The sequence below is a fragment of the Artibeus jamaicensis genome, unplaced genomic scaffold (assembly GCF_021234435.1).
Source record: "Artibeus jamaicensis isolate MK-2021 breed Jamaican fruit bat unplaced genomic scaffold, CSHL_Jam_final contig_1015, whole genome shotgun sequence".
NCBI lineage: Eukaryota > Metazoa > Chordata > Mammalia > Chiroptera > Phyllostomidae > Artibeus > Artibeus jamaicensis.
The window spans coordinates 14,857,895-14,878,383 of record NW_026521194.1 but is presented as its reverse complement, the minus strand read 5'-3'; the positions used below and the strand labels follow the sequence as shown (position 1 = coordinate 14,878,383).

Sequence of the window (20,489 nt, the reverse complement as noted above, 5' to 3'; positions counted from 1 at the left end):
TCTCTTTTGGCACTAAGTTTTTACAAGGCAATACTTTATTTTAAGTGCTCCATCATTATGGTTCATTTAGTATTCATTGTGATAGGGTTGGGCATAATGAGCTCATCTAGTATTCATGCCACTCACACAAGAACATTCATAGGTATATGATTGTGGTTTTTTTTTCTTTTTCCCCTAGTAGAAGAGATGGCTTGCCTTAAAGTACCACCAGCTGGTTTGTGTCCTTTAAAATTATTGACCATTCCCGTGTGCTCAGGGGGCAGGCACATGCACACCCTTAGGTCTCAGGCTTAATGCTGAATATTTGCTACTCAGCAATTATTATTTTTTCCTTCTCACCTGTTTTACACTAGCTTACCCTGTCAGCCCCCACATTCTTGCTCTCTAAGCTGGGCTCCTAGCCCTTCTGAGCTGAATTGATTTACTTTTTCCATTCAATGAAATCTTGTCTCCTTCCCATGTCCCCATCTATGAAATTTGTGTCATTTGATTTCTCATTGCCATAGGCAACTTAAATCTTATGCATTCACTTGCAAACCCAAAGCATCCTTATGTATAGATCACTGTGCTCTGATTTTAGAGTTTATTTGCAGCTTCTTTAGACAGCCTGACTGAGTAAGTCTTCTTGGTAACCCATTGATTTTTTAAGACATTTTTTAAAGGTTTTATCTACTTATTTTTAGAGAGAGGGGAAGGGAGAGAGAAAGAGAGAGAAAAACATCAAAGTGTCAACATGTGGTTGCCTCTCATGCACCCCCAGCTGGGGACATGGCCAATAACCAAGGCATATACCCTGACTGGGAATCAATCTGGTGACCCTTTGGTTTGCAGGCCAGCACTCAGTTCACTGAACTACACCAGCTATGGTGGTAACCCATTGATTATATGGTCATTTGGTTATGTTCATGAGAGGTACTACCATAATGGATCAGTGATGCTCTGGGATGTGTGTTGTCATTATTGTTCAAAAGATAACTAAGTTGTCATTGTTTTTTTCCCCTTCTCACTTTCAGAATTAGAAAGCAATTGGGTTGTACATACCATTTTCTTGACTTTATATTTGGCAGTAATAGGCATTAAAGAAATATAAATGCACCCCCCAAAAAAATCCACAATCATTCTTCAAAAAGAGATGAAAACAAAAGGAGCAGAAAAGTTCCTATTTATCTATTTATTTGTTTATTTATCTTTTGCAGATTGATACACTGGCTGCGGAATACCCATCAGTAACAAACTACCTCTATATTACCTACAATGGTCAGGTAAGAGTGGCCACATTGCTATATCAGAAAGCTTCAGATTTAGTAAATGGTCCACATGGGGGAATATAAATTTTTATCTTTTCTAGTGATCCTGATAATAAAAATGACATCAGGAGGATCAATTGTAATGATGTCTTTCTATACTCCTCTTTTATGAACTGCCTTAAGATAATGGAATAAAAAATAAAAAGACAAGGGCAATGGTTATATGAACCACACAGCTATACCATATTGTACTAACTATTTAATAAAAAACTATAGAACCTATTTTTCTTACGAATAAACAGAGCTTTTATAACTTTATACTTAGAGGTTCCCAGACTAATAGAGGATGCATGTCAGCAAAAGGAGGAATGAGAAAGACACAGAGACAGGACACAGAGTTTGATAGGAGGGAAGAATAACATAATTTTCACATCTTTTTTTTCTCTCTCAGGAGCATGATATTAAGTTTGATGAGCATGGAATGATGGTGCTGGGCTGTGGTCCATATCACATTGGTAAAGTGATAACTTCTATTCACATAGGGCTTTACAGTTTGATTATATAGTACTTTTCACACATGTTAATTTCGGTGTTCTAAAAACCATGTAAAATAGATGCTGTCATAATAAATATTTTGCCAGTTAGGAAACTGAGGTTCAGAGAGATAAAACCCAAACATACGCAGCTATTAAGTGGTGGAAGTGGCCTCAAATGCAGCCTCCAATACAAATTCCATCTCCTTTCATTTCATCATTTCGTCCCTAATCATTTTCATCCTCATGAACTAAACTGAGCCTCTCACTGGGGTTGAAGAATGAATTACACTTTGACTTCTTCTCTCCTGCCATTATATTTCACAAAGATCTCTATTGGTGGAAGGACTTTGTACATCAGCCAGGATTATATTTGTAGATGCAATCTGACCTAATGTGATATCTGTTGATATCAAATGCAAAGAGCTTTTCTCATTGGTACATAGAGTGTTATATAATTTGATTAAAACAGTCTCACCAGAAAAATTATCTCAAACTGCCCTAGACACTTACAAGTGAATATTTAATAATGAATTGAGATCTGTTATACTTACAGAGTATGTACTTACAGTAAATAGACAACAATATTGTTCAATAAGTGTATTTAACATTTAGTTTCTGTAAGTTATTCTAAAATAGAAATGATAAAATATATAACTTAAGTGTATATAGTCTTTCTTGCTTAATTTCAGTGTAGTGTATTTTAGCTTTTACAATGAACTAAGTGCTTCAGGATATGCTAGTTTACCAAATTTTAGCCAAATCATGAAGGAGAATAAAAGCATTTAGATCTTTACCACTGTAGTTTATTTTGGCTAACTGGCCTAACTACCACTGTCACCAGGACCTACCCTTTTCTTTCCTAGACCTATTTTTCTTCTTCTTCAAATTTTATCTAGTTCATTCGACAATTTTGCATCACCCTCAGGCCCAGGGAAGACTAGCTAAGATGATAATCAGATCTAAACTTAATTGATAGTGAGAATTAACATGCTACTAAATTTGCATAACTTATTCTGACAACGGTTTTTAGGAGACAAAGTCCTAATGTCAAAGATTAGTACAAATCCCAGAACTTTCAGTTCTCTGGGATCCCAGTGGACGTGATATTTTGAGACATTTAAGACCATTATTATACTTCAAATTACTTGTTAGAAGGTCACTTGCTCTGCATGGGATGGTCTTGCCAAGCTTAAAAGAATCTGCTTGGAAAGGACAGGACTTTCTAATCAATGAAGATATGTCAGAGCTCCAAGACACCTCAGGGATCTTTGGGGTTAGTGTTCAGACAGCAGGGTAAGTGGAAGGACTGAAACAAGAACTCAAGTATTCTGATCACCAACTTAACCACTTTCGTGTACAAAGGTCAATATTTTGAATTTATTTTCAGTAAAAATTTCTATTTTTTAAATCATTACAAGTATCTCCCTTTAACTTTGAAGTTCTGTATGCTTCAGATACAGATATTATCTATTGCAGAACTTAGCACATGAAACAGGCCCATCTGTTGGTGTTTAATTAGTTCCTGATTTTCCTATTATTAACATTGTGTACATAATGGATCTGATATTTATATTTTGGAGTTTTAAAAATGGAATTGAAAAAGAGGAAAAGAAGGTACAAATAAAGTAAATGTAGCTTTATTGAAGCGTTGAAAGGGCATTGGCTTCCTTAGCTTAAACTGACCAGCAATACATTTATGCTTCTCTTTGTGTTGTAACTTCATGCTTCTCTCATCCCTTTTTCCAATCTCATTGTCTCTGCAGGCAGCAGTGTGGAATTTGATTGGTGTGCTGTCTCCAGTATCCGCACACTGCGTCAACTTGGCAAGAAGACTGTGGTGGTGAATTGCAACCCTGAGACCGTGAGCACAGACTTTGATGAGTGTGACAAACTGTACTTTGAAGAGTTGTCTTTGGAAAGAATCCTAGACATCTACCATCAGGAGGTAAAAAAAAAAAAGAAAGAAAAGAAAAAGGAAAAATATAGGCAGTGCACACTTTATATATGTGTATTCATGTATGTAGATTTATATTGTGCTCCCCTCAGGAGAAAGAGCTGCCGGTGACTTCTAGTGTCTCATTTTGTAGTGAAAGCTCAAAAAAGAATGACCCGGCCTTAGATTCTCGAGGCTCTGGCTCAGGGTGATTATTTTACACATAGAACTCACTTTTTCTTTCTCAATATCCCAGCTATACTAAAAACTCTTCTTGGTAACATGTGCCAGACACATATGAACTAGTACAAGACAACCCCAATAAATCCTTTGCAGAATGATTGAATTGGCCATCTGGACATACAATAAGCAGTCTCTCTCTAGTTCATGAACTGAGGGGAGGCGCCGCTTGTTCACAAAGGACCAGCCAATTCTTTGTGCTATCAGATGAAGCCATTAGTCTTCAGTTTAAGGTTGATGAGTCCACTCCAAATGATTCTGGTACTTTTATAACATTTTTCTACAGTTGTGCCCCCACTGCCTGCTAATTTGAGTATATCTTCACTGTACATAGGTTACTGTGCATCTGTAGAATGAGTCAAATTGTCTTAAATTTAAAAAAATAACTACTGGAAGATTTCAAAGTGATGTCCAGAAGTTGTCACTTTTGATGTCATTACAGTTAATTCCTTCTCACAGAAAATCATCCCAATGTGTAAAAGTTGGCCACTTAGGAAGAATGATACTGAATTGGACCAATAATACCTCAATTCTAGTCAATGAGTCAATGAGAACTCATTGACTTGTGTAAGTGGCTTAAATTCTCTGCACTTTATCTTTTTTTTGTTAATGAATTATATGAGTGTAAAAATGTGCTACATGCAGGTACCATGAAGGTAATGTGTGATTTGTGGTTGAAATTATATTGTCAAGTATAAAGTGTAGTGCTAGAACTATGTCATGATTTTATTAGTATAAAGAAAAAGGGACAAAAAAAAAAGAAAACGGACAAATTTAAGATGGATGTATTGCCATCATACTTATCTATGTAGATCTGGCTTACTAATGTTTTAGTACAACAAAATTGAGCCATTAGGTAGAATATGAACAATTTTTAGTTTTATCTCTAACATGGTGTCTCTAATGACTCCTTAATATTCATTTCAGAGGCATAGGTGGGGATCAGAATAAGTGCATTCTACAAATGGTTATTGAGCACCTTTTAAATGCCAGGTTAAATACAAAACCAGGTCTCTGCCTTCAAGGCATTAAAATAAAACTAGGATTCATGACATAAATATGTGAAAAGTTATGTAATTGTTTAAAAACATTAATAAGCATTGCAGGCAGTAGCAGCAGGCATTTTACACATAATTAATTATTTCCCCAGGAATTCTTTAAGGAAAGACTAGAAATGTCTGTGACTGCCTTTGGATATAGTTACACAGAAATATTAATGGGTGTCTTTTACTATAACTGAATTCAGTGTGCTAGAAAAAAAGAAACTGGCCCTTCTTTGAATCTAATTGACAATTAAAGTGCTACTATATATAGTAAGGTAGATTTAAATGTTGTCCTGGAGTACATGAGGACAATATGCCATTGATGTATTCTCAGGAAATTACATGGATCATACACACATGCACATAGATGTGTGTGTATGCTTCCTTTCATGAGGTTGTTGTGTATATATCCTCATAGCAGGCTCCACAGGCTCCACCGTCTCTCATAAAAAGTATTCCTCAATCTTCAGAAAACTGTCATCTGACCTTGGAGGCCCCTAGTGAGGCTGAAGGCACTGAGGCATTCAGTAGTAAAATTGCAGAAAGTTGGGAGCACATCCAAAAGCACACGTTTGAGTCACTGAGAAGGGCAATAGACTTTTCTAAGGATATAGAGCCACATCAGGTGATAGAGGGTACAATGAGTCTCCTGGTCCAGGTCTCTTGATCTGGTTCAAAACCAAAGTTGTTTCCATGGGATCAAGGGAGCACACTAAGGAAACATCCAGGAGCTCTGGCTGGTGTGACTCAGTGGGTTGAGTGCTGGCCTGCTAACCCAAGGGTTGTGAGATCAATTCCCAGTCAGGGCACATGCTGGGTTGCCCAGTCAGGTCCCCAATGGGGGTGCATGAGAGACGACCACACACTGATGTTATTCTGCTTGTCTTTCTACCTCCCTTCCTCTCTCTAAAAATAAATAAATAAATAAAACCTTTAGAAAACATAGAAGCATTAAGGAGAAGGGAAAACAGTGACATGCCCTGTGAGTAAAGCTCCTTGTTCTGAAGGAAAGCCCTGACCATAGTTTGAGTGAGAGGGGATGCTATGAATGCTGAAATCTCCTTCCCAGTTGTTGCTTTTTTGCTTTTTAAACAGAAAGTGTTATGATGATATATTCCTTTGGCTGCAGACATCAACTGAGTGATAGTTTGAAAAAGTAGAAAACTTAGTTGGGTGATAAAGATACAAATAAATTTCGATAAGAGATCAATGAAACTTTGGGAGTCAGTGGAATTAGTTTAGGCTAAAGATTTTAGATACCTGTGAAACAATATCTGAACTTTTAGAATATTTTGTTTCAATTAGTTACTTGAAGCTATTTAGATGTTAAGTGATTATGATGGTGATAACTTAGCTTTGTGAGGTACCAGGTGCTCTTCCTTAAGTCCCCTACAAAACACACTCTCTTCTACTCAATTCCTTCTGCTGTAGGAGCAAAACTTGCCCTACACCATTACACCATTACTCTTGACCATTCCTGTGAGGATGGTCTATCTTCCCAGTGATTATCTGTATTTTTGGAGGTCAAATCACGAGAAGAGGGTTGCGCCAGTGAAAGATTTTCTACCTACCACTTTTCCAAGTCAGTGTTTTAGAAATAGCTTTTCTTGTATTCTTTAACATGAATCACCTCTGAAACCAGCTAGAAAAACAGCTTAAGATGCAGCTTAGATTCAGATTTGGTATATTAGTTAGGCACTGTTTCGTAGTATGTAGAATTGAGTTTAACTACTGACTCCGTGCTTGTTAGATAAGAAATCCGAGTGAGTCACTCTACCTTCATCAAGCCTCAGTCTCCTTAGATGTAGAATGGAGAGAATAATAACTGCCTCAGAGGGGTATTTAGTAACAATCTTAGTAAATTGTAGAAGTTTATAGTATTATTATCTTGAAAGTTAATTTCTTGAAAAATAAAGATCAGTTTCATGCCACTATTTTGAATACTATTGGTATATTTATTAATGAAAGGCTTTTAATTCAACTTTAAGTTCCTATTTAGTTTAATTAACTCCAAATTTTGTTCCCTTAATTTTCAAGATTATTTTGAGGCTTTTAACATAAGAGATTTTTGTATACATTTAATTGAGAAATTAAGTTTTTAAGCCTTTAAAATATTAACACTTAATAAGCTAGAAATATGCAAATACAAATATTATTATAAAGAGAACAATTCTTCCTAAAGTTCTTAGAAGATGTGTATTGAATATACAAATGATGATAAAAGTAGCTAAAGTACATTTATAAATATGCAGAACTGTGGATTATTATTTTCAATACTGTTTGCAATCCATTGAAGCATGCAATCGCAGGTGTTTGCTTAGGCAGAACTATAATTTCTATCATCAGAGAGAAATTACATTCATTTCTTTTAAGAGTATTTTAGAATAATTTCAAATAATGATCAAATACATTTGGTACATTTCTATCACTTCAAAAATTCTAATTTTTCATTCCTAGGTCATTAAAGAAAACAAAAATTATGTCAAAATCAATGGGCTATCAGATATATTTTCTAATCTTAACAATAATATAATTTATATATTTGTATAAAACCTTTAATGTTTATTCTTGTATCATCTTCATAGTGACCTTATGAAGTAGGCAGGTGTTATTGTCCTAACTTTATAGACAAGATTTCTGAACCTCAGGGGCAGATTGAAAGAGGGTAACCAAGATGCTAACGGACTTCCCACTTCAAGTCCAGCTCCCAACATTCCACACTGATCCACCCTCACCACTAGAACACCAGTTCTGAGAAAAATGGATATTTTGCGGTTTTTTTTCTCCTTTTCTAATCTTGAAGTTTTGGCTGCTCCTTAATGGGACATTAAGGTTAAAGATTTCAGGACTGTTTCTAAGGCAAATAGGAAAATAAGGCTTCAAAGAAGCAGTTATGGGGTCCTGTAAACAGGTGCCAAGGTAGCAGGAAAGCAGGAAAGATATTAAAATAGGAGGTAGGGTTTAGACTAGACTTCAGTTTAGGGATTGTTAGACTTTAGATAAGGGAGAGGAGAAAAAGAGAAAGGACACGATGGCGGAGGGAGGCGAAGCAGAACAGAAAGCTCACCCGTGGGGGTGCACAGGGCTGGGGGCAGGGGGGAGAGTCCACTGCCTGAGGCTAGGGGAAATGATGCTAGATGACATTGAAAAGTTTTCATTGTTCTCATGGTAATGAGTTTATGCTTTATCCTTGCAGTGGTGAGCACCTTTGGAGAGCTCTGAGTATAGGAGTTACTTGCAGGATGATTAATCAGAATTCGAGGGGTGGTGTGGAGGGGAACAGGAGAGGTAAAAGTTAGAAGGACATCTCTGTATCCACTTAGGAAATTATGACAGTAGTCCGAGATTTAATTAATTATAGTGTAGAGTACATGGTAAATCTATTCAATGGTTTACTTATCTTTCTCTAATTGTTACTCATGCAACTGTCACACATTTATATTTAATTGTTTGGAAGTCATACATGGTAATAATGTGTAGTTGTATGAGATCTTACATAGACTTTAGCATGTAAGTGCATGGAAAGTCAGAACTAAGTCGGTCGATATCTTTGTGGCACAACTTAATACCATCCATTGATCGAAGAAATGAAACCATCACAGTCAAGTTAATCATTTTCAGTGAGGACATGGAGGCTGTAATAGCACAGAGTTCTTTATTCACATGCGAGGCACCCCAGTGGCTGATGTTGCACGTATCTTTTCCAGGCATGCAGTGGCTGCATCATATCAGTGGGAGGCCAGATCCCAAACAACCTGGCAGTCCCTCTCCACAAGAATGGGGTTAAGATTATGGGCACGAGCCCTCTGCAGATCGACAGGGCTGAGGACCGCTCCATCTTTTCAGCGGTCTTAGATGAGCTGAAGGTGGCTCAGGCCCCCTGGAAAGCTGTTAACACTTTGGTAAGGAAAGAAATACATGTCTGCTGTTAATGTTCTGTTTTGAAGAATTGTAACCTGAATGTTAACTACTGCAGGTGTTTACTGTAGGGCAGATAGAACACATGGTGCTTAGTGAATTTAAACTTGCTGTATTTCCATGATTGCAGTTAAACATTGGTTCTAAATTGATAGGAGTATTCTCATTAAGATTCAGACAATGAAAAGAAGTTCAAACTCTTTTTGAACTAGATTTGATATTTAGAATTAGAAGCTAGAAATTTTATGTATTTCAGTGCCCAATTTACATTTTAATGGTGTCTTTTGAGAGAAATAATAAAAAGAGTTGGGTTACTACTTCTTGTAACGATACCATTCTGCATTGATACTATTCACTGAATGTCTTAAACTATTCATACATTTTTGTTGATGTTTCTATTCATCAGAATGAAGCATTGGAATTTGCGAAGTCGGTGGGCTACCCCTGCTTGTTGAGACCTTCCTATGTTTTGAGGTAATATATTGTTTTCCAAAACAACAATGAAAAAATTGGGAAATAGAGACCTGTATACTGTATGCTAATAGTGTTAGGCTTTTTTTACATAGTAATTTGTAAATCCCTTAACAATCCCCAAACCTCCACAGCCAGACTGAGGACCCAGTACAGTCCTTCAGTTTATTGCTTTTCCTTCAGGGAGTCCTACATCTCAGAAGATGCCCCAGGGCATATCCTTGCCAAACAGTGGGGAAATAGTCTTACATTAGAGAGGAGGATAATTAAAGAAAACCAAAATGTAAAACCAAAACCACACAAAGAAGGTATCTTGCCCCAGCATCTATTTTCTAATACTTGGAAATGACAGCTTATCTTCGGTACCTTCCGACGATGCCTCTAGTTTGAATTTTTGAGTTTCTGAAATCACATTTTTTAATAGATGAATTATAATGGTGTGGGGCATGGGCAGTGAAAATCTTCTATATTAAACCTTGAGACTAAGATCTATCATCAAAGGAGAAGGTGTGAATTATCACTTCCTCTCTTCAGATGTTACCACATGTAAGGAGCTTCTTCACCAAATGGGGGATAATAAGAGAAACACAATTTGCTGTGCACAATTTAAAAAGTGTAAATGGAATTTGAGATGGGGTCCTTTAAAATAATGAAAAATTTCAAATGAGGTGGAAAACTTTCCTTTTATTTAAATGACATTTTGCATAAACCACAGTCTAATAACATTACTCCTTTGAGGTAGTATGTAAGTTAATGTAAACATGCATTTTAAGGGAGGATAGCAGAAAACAGCTTTGACTATTGCATTTCCTTTCTCATCTTTATTTATATCTTTATTCTAGTTTCCTATACTACAGATTATCAGCATTATAACCTTAGCTTTCTTGTCTTAAATAGATGAAGAAATTGAAACCTTTTTAATGCAGAGCTTCATAAGAGTAGAAAAAGTAAAATATACTATTTTTAAAAAGGAAGTGAAAAGTAACTTTTTTCCTTATTTATTACCCTCCTTTCATTCCTTCTTCTTTTCTTCTCTTCCACTTTGACAGTGTCAAAATGCAGAGTAAATTGATTTTAGATAGCTTCTTTCTCAACTGTTTAGAAAGAAGGACACAGCTGAATACATTTCAGTCACATACTTTACATTGTATTTGCAAATCCTTCTAAAAAATAACTCTTGTGTAGTCTGGTAGAGGAAGTAGACTGCCCTATTTTGACCGAGAACCTATGAGTTAAGATCAGTTTTTGGTAATGAACACTGAAGAGAGTTAGAGAAACTAGGTCCTTGGAGGAATCCTACTAAGGTTCAAGAATTACCTGAAGCAAGTGGAGAGTTAAAATAGTAAATGAGAAAGAACAAACCATGGGTGCGGGGGGGGGGGGGGGGGGGGGTGTAACATTTCTAGAGCTACCTTGGTTTTCTTTGGGTTTATTGTAGGTCTCCACCCCTTCCTCATTCCCAGCTCTGGCGACTGTTTACTTTGGTCCGTTGTCATGTTAATTAAATGGAATAAAGTCTCAATTTAGAAAAAAGATGCCTTCTTACTTAGCCCAGACTAAAACTGGAGGTGTTAACAGCCTGGAACTGTTCAGAGAAGCGATCAAGTCTAGGATGCTTTACTTCCAAAGTGATAAAGGAACTGACTTCTTTTCCGCCCCCTCCTTTCCCAGTGGATCTGCCATGAATGTGGTATTTTCCGAGGATGAGATGAAAAGGTTCCTAGAGGAAGCCACTAGAGTCTCTCAGGTAGTGTCTCCTTTCCTTCTGTGGACATTGACTTCTGTTAATTACTATTTTATTTCACCTGTTGTTTTTCTTTTCACACAATGTTTTTAGGACGGTTTTCCCCTTTAAAAAAAAAACATTTCCAATTACTAGTCTCCTACAGGTGGGGAATGAAGAAACTCAAATGCATTTCACTATATTTAGATTCCAGGGTTAGCTGAAGAAGACGAGAATCAGTGTATATTCGATCACAACAAAGATTTATATAACTTTAAACTCCAGGAGCCAGGTTGGATAAACACCCTGTCCGATCATGGGTGAGACGCTAGTGAAGTTATCCCTGGACTCTGTAACCTCAGGGCCGCCCAGCCCCACTCAGCAACCCTGAGTTTTAATTCTCATCTGCAGAGACTTTGTCTTAGTCAACCTTGCCACTTTAACCATAAGTCCCTTTGCTCACTTAGGGGTGTTTTTCATGTGGTTACATTCCATTTTAGCAAATGAAAATGTTTATAATTTTGTGGTGGTTTCACAACCACCCTGCACGGCCCCAGCTTTGACTCTTTCCTTCGATGTTACCTCAGTGTGATCCATTAAGGCTCAGCTAGTGGGGTTATTGATCTGCACACCTTGTACTGGAGTGGATGAAAGCAGTGTTTTCCTTTCCAAAGCTAGCTGTGGCTGAAAATATATACATAGAGAGAAAAAGCACAACTTATAGACAAAGCTTTGATGTTAGGCAAGTGAAATGTGGAGGGAGCTGAGGAATCCAAGGCAATTCCAAGTGGAGTAAAGAGCAGGGACCCCTCCTGCACCCATGCAGCTGGACGCCCCTTCTGCAAGATAGTTGTGCCCCAAGGACATTCAGGCAATGAAGAGAGTGGACAAAGATAAGGAGTGAGAAGAGGCAAAGAGTGTAAAAAACAGAAAACCAAGTGGATTTAGAATTCACTTATGTGTGAAAGTCAGATAACGGAGAGGGAATCTCTCTAACGGGCCAGTTGTCATTAATGTGCCCTGCAGTGAGACAGACCGCCCTTGATTTAATTCTTTGCCGACAGGCCTGCCATACTCCTCTTTGGAGGAACCAGCAGCTAGATCTAGCTGGTCTCGTGTGAGTGATGAAGCAGGTACCCTGTCTTTATTTATTTTTTATTTTTGCCTGGAACACTGGATTTCATAGGGGACCTACCAGACAGAACATGTTTTAAAAATATTTTTTATTCTGCTAGCATATGAGTGGAACACTTACAGGATAAATGCATTGTAATAGGGATGTCTTAAACAGGTATTTCCTGGTTTAAGTGTCCTAATCAAGTTATAGCAGAATCTGGTGTTCTCAACTTAGGGGCTCTAGAGTAAAACCAGCCCCCATCGGTCACTTATCTATTTATGCATTCATTCATATTTAGCACCTGCTATGTAACGGCATTATTCTCAGGACTGGGTACTCTCATAAAAAGATAGATAAGTCTCTGCTCTCATGAAGGACTCTCTTTGCCAGAGACATCAGATAATGAGCATTGCCACAGAAAAAAATATACATGATGTCGAGGTACAGTGCAAAAGTATTGGAGTCTATTCCCTGGTCTTTTAAAGAAGAGACTTTGAAAGTGATTCCAAACGGTTGATTCACAGTTAAAAGGTTTACACTGTGGGTATGAGATGGAGAAAAGACCAGCATTTTAAAGATCTCAATTTGAGAAAAGGCATGTAGTTTCTAGAAACTAACCAAGCATTCACAATGGGGCTACGGCTCCAAACGTGGTGGGAAGTCTGATTGGAATCCTGGTGGAGAAGGTGACAGATGAGGAGCAGATAAAGAAGAGCTGGTCAGTCATTACAATGAGTTTGAATTTTAGTCATACTTTCTATTTTAAGAAGATTGCTCTGCTGTAGTATGGAGAGGGAATTCTGGGGCAAGACTGAATCATGGAAAGGAGTTGGGGGCTGTTGCTGTAGCTCAGGGTAGAGACAGCAGTGCCTTGGGCCAGAGCACTGACTGTAGGGTGGAAAAAATGCATGTGCTCTAGAAATATTGAGAATGCAATGGGAATGCAATATATTGAAGGCAATGAGTGGATGGACAGAGGTGGAGGGGCAAAGAGGATCATGGGATGACTCCTGAGTTTCTTCTGCCTTGAACAACTGGAGAGATGGTGGTATCGTTTATGGAAACAGAGACCACTAGAGAAGGAGGCATTTTAGAAGGGCAAATCATATTTCTAATCTCTGACTTTTAAATGGGAGGTGTCTGTGAGGAGTCCATGTGGACGTGCTTTACAAGCAGAGGGTTCTATAGGTTTGGAATTGAACATCAAGGTCACAGCTAAAGATGGAGATGTAAATATGGATTTGGAAAAGAAATAGCATACCATTTTAGTTGAAGCTTTGAGAATGGAAGCAGTCATCAATGAGAGAATATAGAGGAAAAGGAGCACTTAAGACAGAGAAAAGAGGAACAGTGCATGTAAGGGCTTGGACAAGAAAGACCCTGGAAGGAGTCCAAGAAACAAGAGCGAAGGGGTGATTCATGGAGACCAAAGGAAGAAAGTATAAGCAACAATGTACAATGTTGCCATAAGATTGAAATGTATTGAGAAATTTGCTTCCTCAATATAATAAGGGCTATTTCATTAATGTGTTCAGTTGTCCAGGATTGTGGGTGCTGTTGTGCTACTCAAATCAGTTTATCTGTGAGACGGCAAGTGGTGTGGGTTGCTGGTGCCTAGGGCATAGTGGGGAAGAGACACCCCAGTCTTGGTGCTCTTCCTTCAACCTCTTCATTCCATCTGGAAAAAGCAGCAGCAGCCAGGTTGTGGAGGGCATCCCAGTGCTGTCAGGAAGGAACTGAGTGTGGGAAGAACTTCAAGAATGATGGGGAGCTGAAATCGCTGAGAAAAGGACATTTTAAGACTAGTAAAAAAATGTTTGATCTCACAATTGCAAATGTCATACTTTAGGAGTGGTTTAAGGCATTCATTTCCAGGTTGAGGATTTTATTTTTGGCTTAATAAAAATGGATACAAAATGCTAGTTACTTTGTTTCTAAATTCTTTTATTATTCTTATAGAGAGAACTTATATAGGAAGTTGTAGTACTTAGAAATGAAAAAGATAAGTGTAGAAAAAAGAACCTGAACCACTAATATATAATTGTTAATAAATATTTCACTCTATAAGATATCTATAATTCTGGAAACAGAAAAAGAATCCCATTCTGCCCTTTCTGCAAGTCCCTTCTTTTCTCTACCTCACCTAGATGTCTATGTTTGACCTTTCAAAACTGCTTTTCAGTTCACCGAGTACTTAAACTCAGAGAAATACCTTCTGTCTCACCGTAAACAGAGAATGGCCTAGATTTGACAAAACAAGTTGGCTAATGAGTTTGTGTAGTGTGTTTAGCATGAATTCTCTTAAAGTATTGCCCTGGTCTTTACTCGAGGTACCCGGCTTACTTGACACAGCCCGATGGTTCCAGCTAAACGCTCTGCCCCGCTTTCCTTTGTGACAGGAACACCCAGTGGTGCTGACAAAGTTTATTCAAGGGGCCCGGGAAGTGGAAATGGATGCTGTTGGCAAAGAAGGAAGAGTGAGTTCTTTACCTCCATCTCTCCCATTCCTGTCTTCACGTCAAACATTTCTTTTCTTGGCAGTTTTGAAACATCACAGATTCAAGTTTATGATTTCTACAAAACAGGTTTCTAATAATAATGGACAAGCTGCTCAGTCAAAAAAAAATTCACATTCACTGACAATTCAGTCGAAGTGGCATGGGTACCTTATTTCCTGTGTTTCAGACTGTTGGAATTCTTCTTTGATGATATTCAAAATTAATTATCATCCTGTACTCATCGTTCTTTTTGAATTGACTTTCTCTCATTTTCTTTTGTTTGTGGGTTTCCTTTTATGTTCCAGTGGATATTATGAAAACATCCAATACTTTTCTTTCTGAAGTTCCTGATTGACTCCCTAGTTTTTCTTCTCTCTTGATTTTCTATCGGCCTTTTTTTATTGGGTTAATAAAGGCAAAACCAAACAGAGGAGGGTGGATAATGATAATAACATAAAATTGGCTTATGATACCATATCTCATATTGCTAATGCAATTAATGCATCCAACTTCAGTGAGAAAAGAGAATGCAGAACGGCTTTCCTTCAGTTTGCTCATTATGTACTCAGACATTTATGCTTTATCTGGAAATACAGGAAGTTATGTTTTAGGAAGTCCTTGTCATTGTATTTGCCTTAAGGGAATGTAAAAGGCTGACCTTCAACTTCTAATTTGCAGATTCTCCAAAACACTACTGAAGATGTTAAATATTTTTTCTTTCTTTTGACTTCCACTTTACCAGTTTGAAGTGATGTGGGGTTTTTTTTGAAAAAATATATCTGTATAGTAATAATGACTTCTTACCACAGAATCGTATGATCTTAAGTGCAAGCATCCTTAGAAATCATTGATTATTTTAACCCCACACCCTCCAAAAGATGAGAATTTTTTTTCACAGTATCTCTGGAAGGTGATCATTTGTCTTTTATTTACTCTTTTAGAGATGCAGAACACAAAAAAGTTACAAGATTATATATATATATATATATATATATATATATATATATATATTTGTTGTTGTTATTTTGAATTGTTTATTTTTTGACATCTCACATATTCCTTTTTTGGAACTAAGGTCTGCTTCTTTCAGATTTTCCTTGCTGACCTTCTGACCTTCCAGAGCTGTAGGGCACAAGTTTAGTTTTTCTACCTTTTCAATATTTTATCTGTTTGAGACTGAGTTAAAAAAAAAGAGAAATGTAATCACACCACTGCAGAAGTGGGGAATGTAAGTCTGGCTTAGAAAATTTATATATTTTTTTCAAATTTTGAGCTGGTGGAGTTGGTCTGACTTGGCTCCAAGTTGCCAGATAAGCTCTTGCCCTGAGCTTTTCTTCCCATAGACCAGTGCTCATCATCCTGGCCTCCCTCTTTCAGACATGTTCCAGATGGTTTACTTTATTTGTAATGAGTCACACTCAGAAGTAGACATAGCACTTCAGATAAATGATGATATTTCCAGAGCTCAGTTGGGCTACTGCCTCCTCATTTCTAGACACTACTAAAAAATTAGGTGCTTACTGTGCACTAAATATCATGCCAGACACCGGGCCTGTGTTCCCTTTTATCTCTACAAACATTCTGAGACAGATGCTATTATTATTCCCATCTTATCAGAGGCCATGGCTAAGCAGATACAACATCTTGCCCAGGTCACAGAACTGAAATGACAGAAGGAGGACTAAGATTCAAATACCACTCTGCTTTAAGTCATCTGTACATCAGAAGATAAGCAAATCTCCTCTGTAGTTTATGTCTTTTATAGTCACCCAATTATTTCCCCTACTCTAAGCTTTATCATTTCCAAAAGATGTGTTATTGACACTCCTATTATATAGTGATTGAGACCATAAACTTTAGAATCTGACCGATAAAATTTCAAAATCTTTCCTTAGCCACCTGTACAGAAGTTATTTATTCTGACTACAGGAGGACAGTAGTCATCTGTACTGGAGTTATTTATTCTTATATTACTTTAGTTTCCTTACTTATTAAAGGGAACAAGTGTATTTTCCCTTTGCTTCTCTCTTCTCTCAAATACCAATTTAAAGAGCTCTTGATCTTTAGAGCTGAAGTGTTTTCTCTCATTCACCTAAGTTACGACATTTACCTAGCTAGATAGTCATTTCTCCCATCTTCTTTTCCTTTACAGTGTCTAAAACCTAGCCTGGAAGGAAGAGATAAAAATATTTCTAGTGCCTCCCAAATGTTTTCGTTTTCTCTCTGTTCTTCAATGTCAATATGAGTTGGTTTACTTGTCCTCTTTTCCTATTATGTATCCTCATTCTAATCAATGGAGGAGGGAGGTAAGCTCTCGGCCACTCTTGGGTTCCCCTTGAGGCAGTCTGTCTCTGCACAGGGAGGCCTGACAGGTTCACGCCTGCCGCTCTTTCTGCTCTTCTCATCTGGGACTTGGCAAAGAAACTGGCCAATGCTCCAGGCATCTGTTGTAATAAAAGGGGTGGGCAAGGCTACAGCTGCACTGAAGTAGGCGCCTGACAACTTCCTGTAATCTTCCTTTGGCCAGGTTATCTCCCACGCCATCTCTGAACACGTGGAAGACGCAGGCGTCCACTCGGGAGACGCAACTCTGATGCTGCCCACACAGACCGTCAGCCAAGGCGCCATTGAAAAGGTCATTATTTACAAATAAAAGTCAACTGGGAAAAAAGCAAAGATAAAAACAGTTTTTAAAGCTAGGTAGCAATGTTGGACATGCCCCAGGTAAAATTTCATTATTACAAGAACTTCCTTGCTCTGAGTCAGCTGGGTATTTTTAAAAAGGTGAAAGATTTATTTGTTCTGAAGAGAAACCAGAGTATCAGCTGGGTGTTTTAAAGATAACAGTTTTTCTTCACTGCCCCTTAGGAACCATGTGGTTGTATGTGAGTGCAGTGGCTCTCTGACTTCACTGTGCTTCATAACCGCCTGGGGAGCTGGTTCAAGTACAGAGCCCTGGACTCCAGCCCCCGCTTCTGATTCTGTAGTGCTGGGCAGAGTCTCCAAGTTGCCCCTAGAACTTCTGGCTCTGGCTACAGGACACAGAAATTCCTGAATGTGGCACGAAGATCCTCTCCACAAAGAGACGCCATTTCCTTCCAACCATAATATCTACCCTTGCAGAGACCAGGGCAACAGGAAAACACAGAAAAGAAATCAGTCTGGTCTCTCCAATACCACATAAGTTTGCGGCCTGCGCCTCTCAGCAGGTGACCCGTTAGATTGATATAGAGTTTGGTCTTCAGTTTCTAGTCCTGAAGCAACTAAACCCAAATGATTTTATTTAACCTTCAAAGTTGAACCAGAATATATCATTGTAAGTAGGAGCATTTATTTGCAGAGAAGTAATCCTGTAGTTATATTTTCACCCCAGTATTCTGTTGTGAATATTTAGCACATATTATTGTTTTGTTTATAGAAGTCTAATGGTGGCTGCTATTGTTTCATTATCGTTATTGGAAATGGAGCTTTCTGTAAAGTTAAATGAAAGAAGTATAAATTTAAGATTCTGTAACTTTTTTTGGTTTATACCTAATGAACACTCTTAGCACTATATTATTGTTTTTTGATCTAGGTGAAGAATGCTACCCGAAAGATTGCAAAGGCTTTTGCCATCTCTGGCCCATTCAACGTCCAGTTTCTTGTCAAAGGAAATGATGTCATGGTAAGAAATGCCAGTGTGTTTGAGGGGACACCTTGCTGTGTTAGGTCATGTTGTTTTGTGTCCCTCTAGTAACCTTTACTGTAAACGCGGCCATAGTGCAACTGAGGCCCTGCTGCTGTTAGTGAGCGGGAATGGGATGTTTCTCAGCATGGAACGCAGGCCCTTAGTGGCACTGGTATGTTAGTTGCAGCTTTGTAAAGTACTCTGATCCATTGGAAAGGTCATTGGCTGCCGTCTACAGCATAGGATAGATGGATACAGTGACTATCAAAAAATAATCTGAACATGTAGAATAGTGATACATTAAATTCACTGGAGTTTTGCTTCACTATTTTCACAGAAAAGAAAGCTGTTACTTATGCCATTTACCAAAAAAATTTTTTAAATGTTAAATTAACTAGGTTAGTCTTAATTAGTTTAGTCTTTTTCATTTAACCAATCAGTAACCACTATTGATTCAGCATCTGCTATGTAAAGTCATAGGGTGATTACAAAGACTTATAAACTACAGCCTCAGTTCCCAAAGATCTTCCATTTAGTGAGGACCAAGAACAAGATGAATTCATACATAACCAGAGCATAAGTTAGAGTGTAATAGCTGTGAGAATAATGTACAAATAAAATGGCATTGGTGTCAGAGAGGAGAGAGAGTGTATCTGCTGGTTTGCACGTGCGTGTGTGTGTGTGTGTGTGTGCGCGCGCGCGCGTGCCCACATGTGCACTGGCATATGTGTATCTGAGTGTCATTTGTCTGGTCTGGTTTTAAGTGGATTATAAAAAATTTCAAGGAAGATTCTGGGTATTGAGATGGATTTTAAAGAATGGCTGGAAGGAAGGTAGAGAGGACATTAGACATGGAACATCTATGAGAACATTTGACACATTTTAGGAGATAGTGACTAGTTCAGTTTAGTAAGATCATGTTTTTCTAGGAAAATAGTGCAAGGTAAACTGAAAAGTAAGATTGGGGCCATGAAGGTGGTACAAGATAACACAGAGAGACACAGAGACAAGAGGACAGAAGGCATCAAGGACTAGACCTTGATCTGATGGCCAGTGAAAACCAGTGAAAGGCTCTCAGTACGAATGTGAGATTTTCTAAGCTCTGCATTAATGTCAGTCTCTCAGTAGTGTGAGGAAGTGGAATTGTGAAAAGGAGAAAGCCAGATTTCAAAGATACTGACTGAAAGGACACTAGTTAGCAAAAGTGGAAGCAGTGGGAGTGAAGGGAGAAGCTGGCAGAACAAGAGCTGGTCCCCAGTCAATAACAGCTGGACCCTAGCTGTTGGGGGAAACATTAATATTGTTGTCATCAGTCCTCACCATTCCATCTCTTCTTTTGATTTTTTTATCTCTCCAGGTGATTGAGTGTAACCTGAGAGCATCTCGGTCCTTCCCCTTTGTATCCAAGACTCTCGGGGTAGACTTCATTGATGTGGCCACCAAAGTGATGATTGGAGAGAACTTTGATGAGAATCCCCTTCCAACTTTGGAGCGTCCCATCATTCCTGCGGACTATGTTGCGATTAAGGTAACATTTGAAAAAAATCTATTAGTCATTTTGTAAGTTCCAAGGAAGAAGAGCAACTTTTCATCAAAAGAATCTTAATACTTTATGAACCTTCTCACTGAAGTGCTGGACTAGGAAATTATGATGTTTTCTTTGAATAATGTAATGCAGGTGCTCTACAGTCAACTTTATGTGAACTACTGTGCATTTCAAAACATCATTTAGAATCGTTCAACTTCAGAACTGACTAGCCGAGTGAATTATAACTACGTGTATGCAGCTGATAGACTATAGGACCGGTTTGGTTGGCAAATTGAAATCATGGACATATATTGTTAGCACAAGGCTTGAATTGAGCCATTTTTGAAATGTGCCAAGACTTCAAGAGTGCATGCATCTTTTAAAAGTCTTTCCTTCTGGTTAAATTCTACTGCCTTGGGCACCATCGCTTAGTTCCTACTTACTTTTTTTTTTATTTTTAAAATGATTTCGTTTATTTATTTATCTTTAGAGGGGAAGGAGAGAGGGAGAGAAACATCAATGTATGGTTGCCTTTCATGCGTCCCCTGCAGGGAACCAGCCTGCAACC

General features: G+C 38.0%; 1 protein-coding gene across 1 annotated transcript in view; it reads left to right on the top strand.

Annotated features, from left to right (window-relative positions):
- Positions 1 to 20,489, top strand: part of CPS1 (carbamoyl-phosphate synthase 1) — a 118,782-nt gene that overhangs the window by 81,307 nt on the left and 16,986 nt on the right. Inside the window, exons 23-32 of the mRNA XM_037138622.2 lie at positions 1,197 to 1,262; positions 1,699 to 1,762; positions 3,547 to 3,728; positions 8,707 to 8,901; positions 9,324 to 9,391; positions 11,060 to 11,135; positions 14,628 to 14,705; positions 17,254 to 17,361; positions 18,301 to 18,390; positions 19,751 to 19,921. Coding sequence (XP_036994517.2) covers positions 1,197 to 1,262; positions 1,699 to 1,762; positions 3,547 to 3,728; positions 8,707 to 8,901; positions 9,324 to 9,391; positions 11,060 to 11,135; positions 14,628 to 14,705; positions 17,254 to 17,361; positions 18,301 to 18,390; positions 19,751 to 19,921 — 1,098 coding nt within the window. The remainder of the gene's footprint in view (positions 1 to 1,196; positions 1,263 to 1,698; positions 1,763 to 3,546; positions 3,729 to 8,706; positions 8,902 to 9,323; positions 9,392 to 11,059; positions 11,136 to 14,627; positions 14,706 to 17,253; positions 17,362 to 18,300; positions 18,391 to 19,750; positions 19,922 to 20,489) is intronic.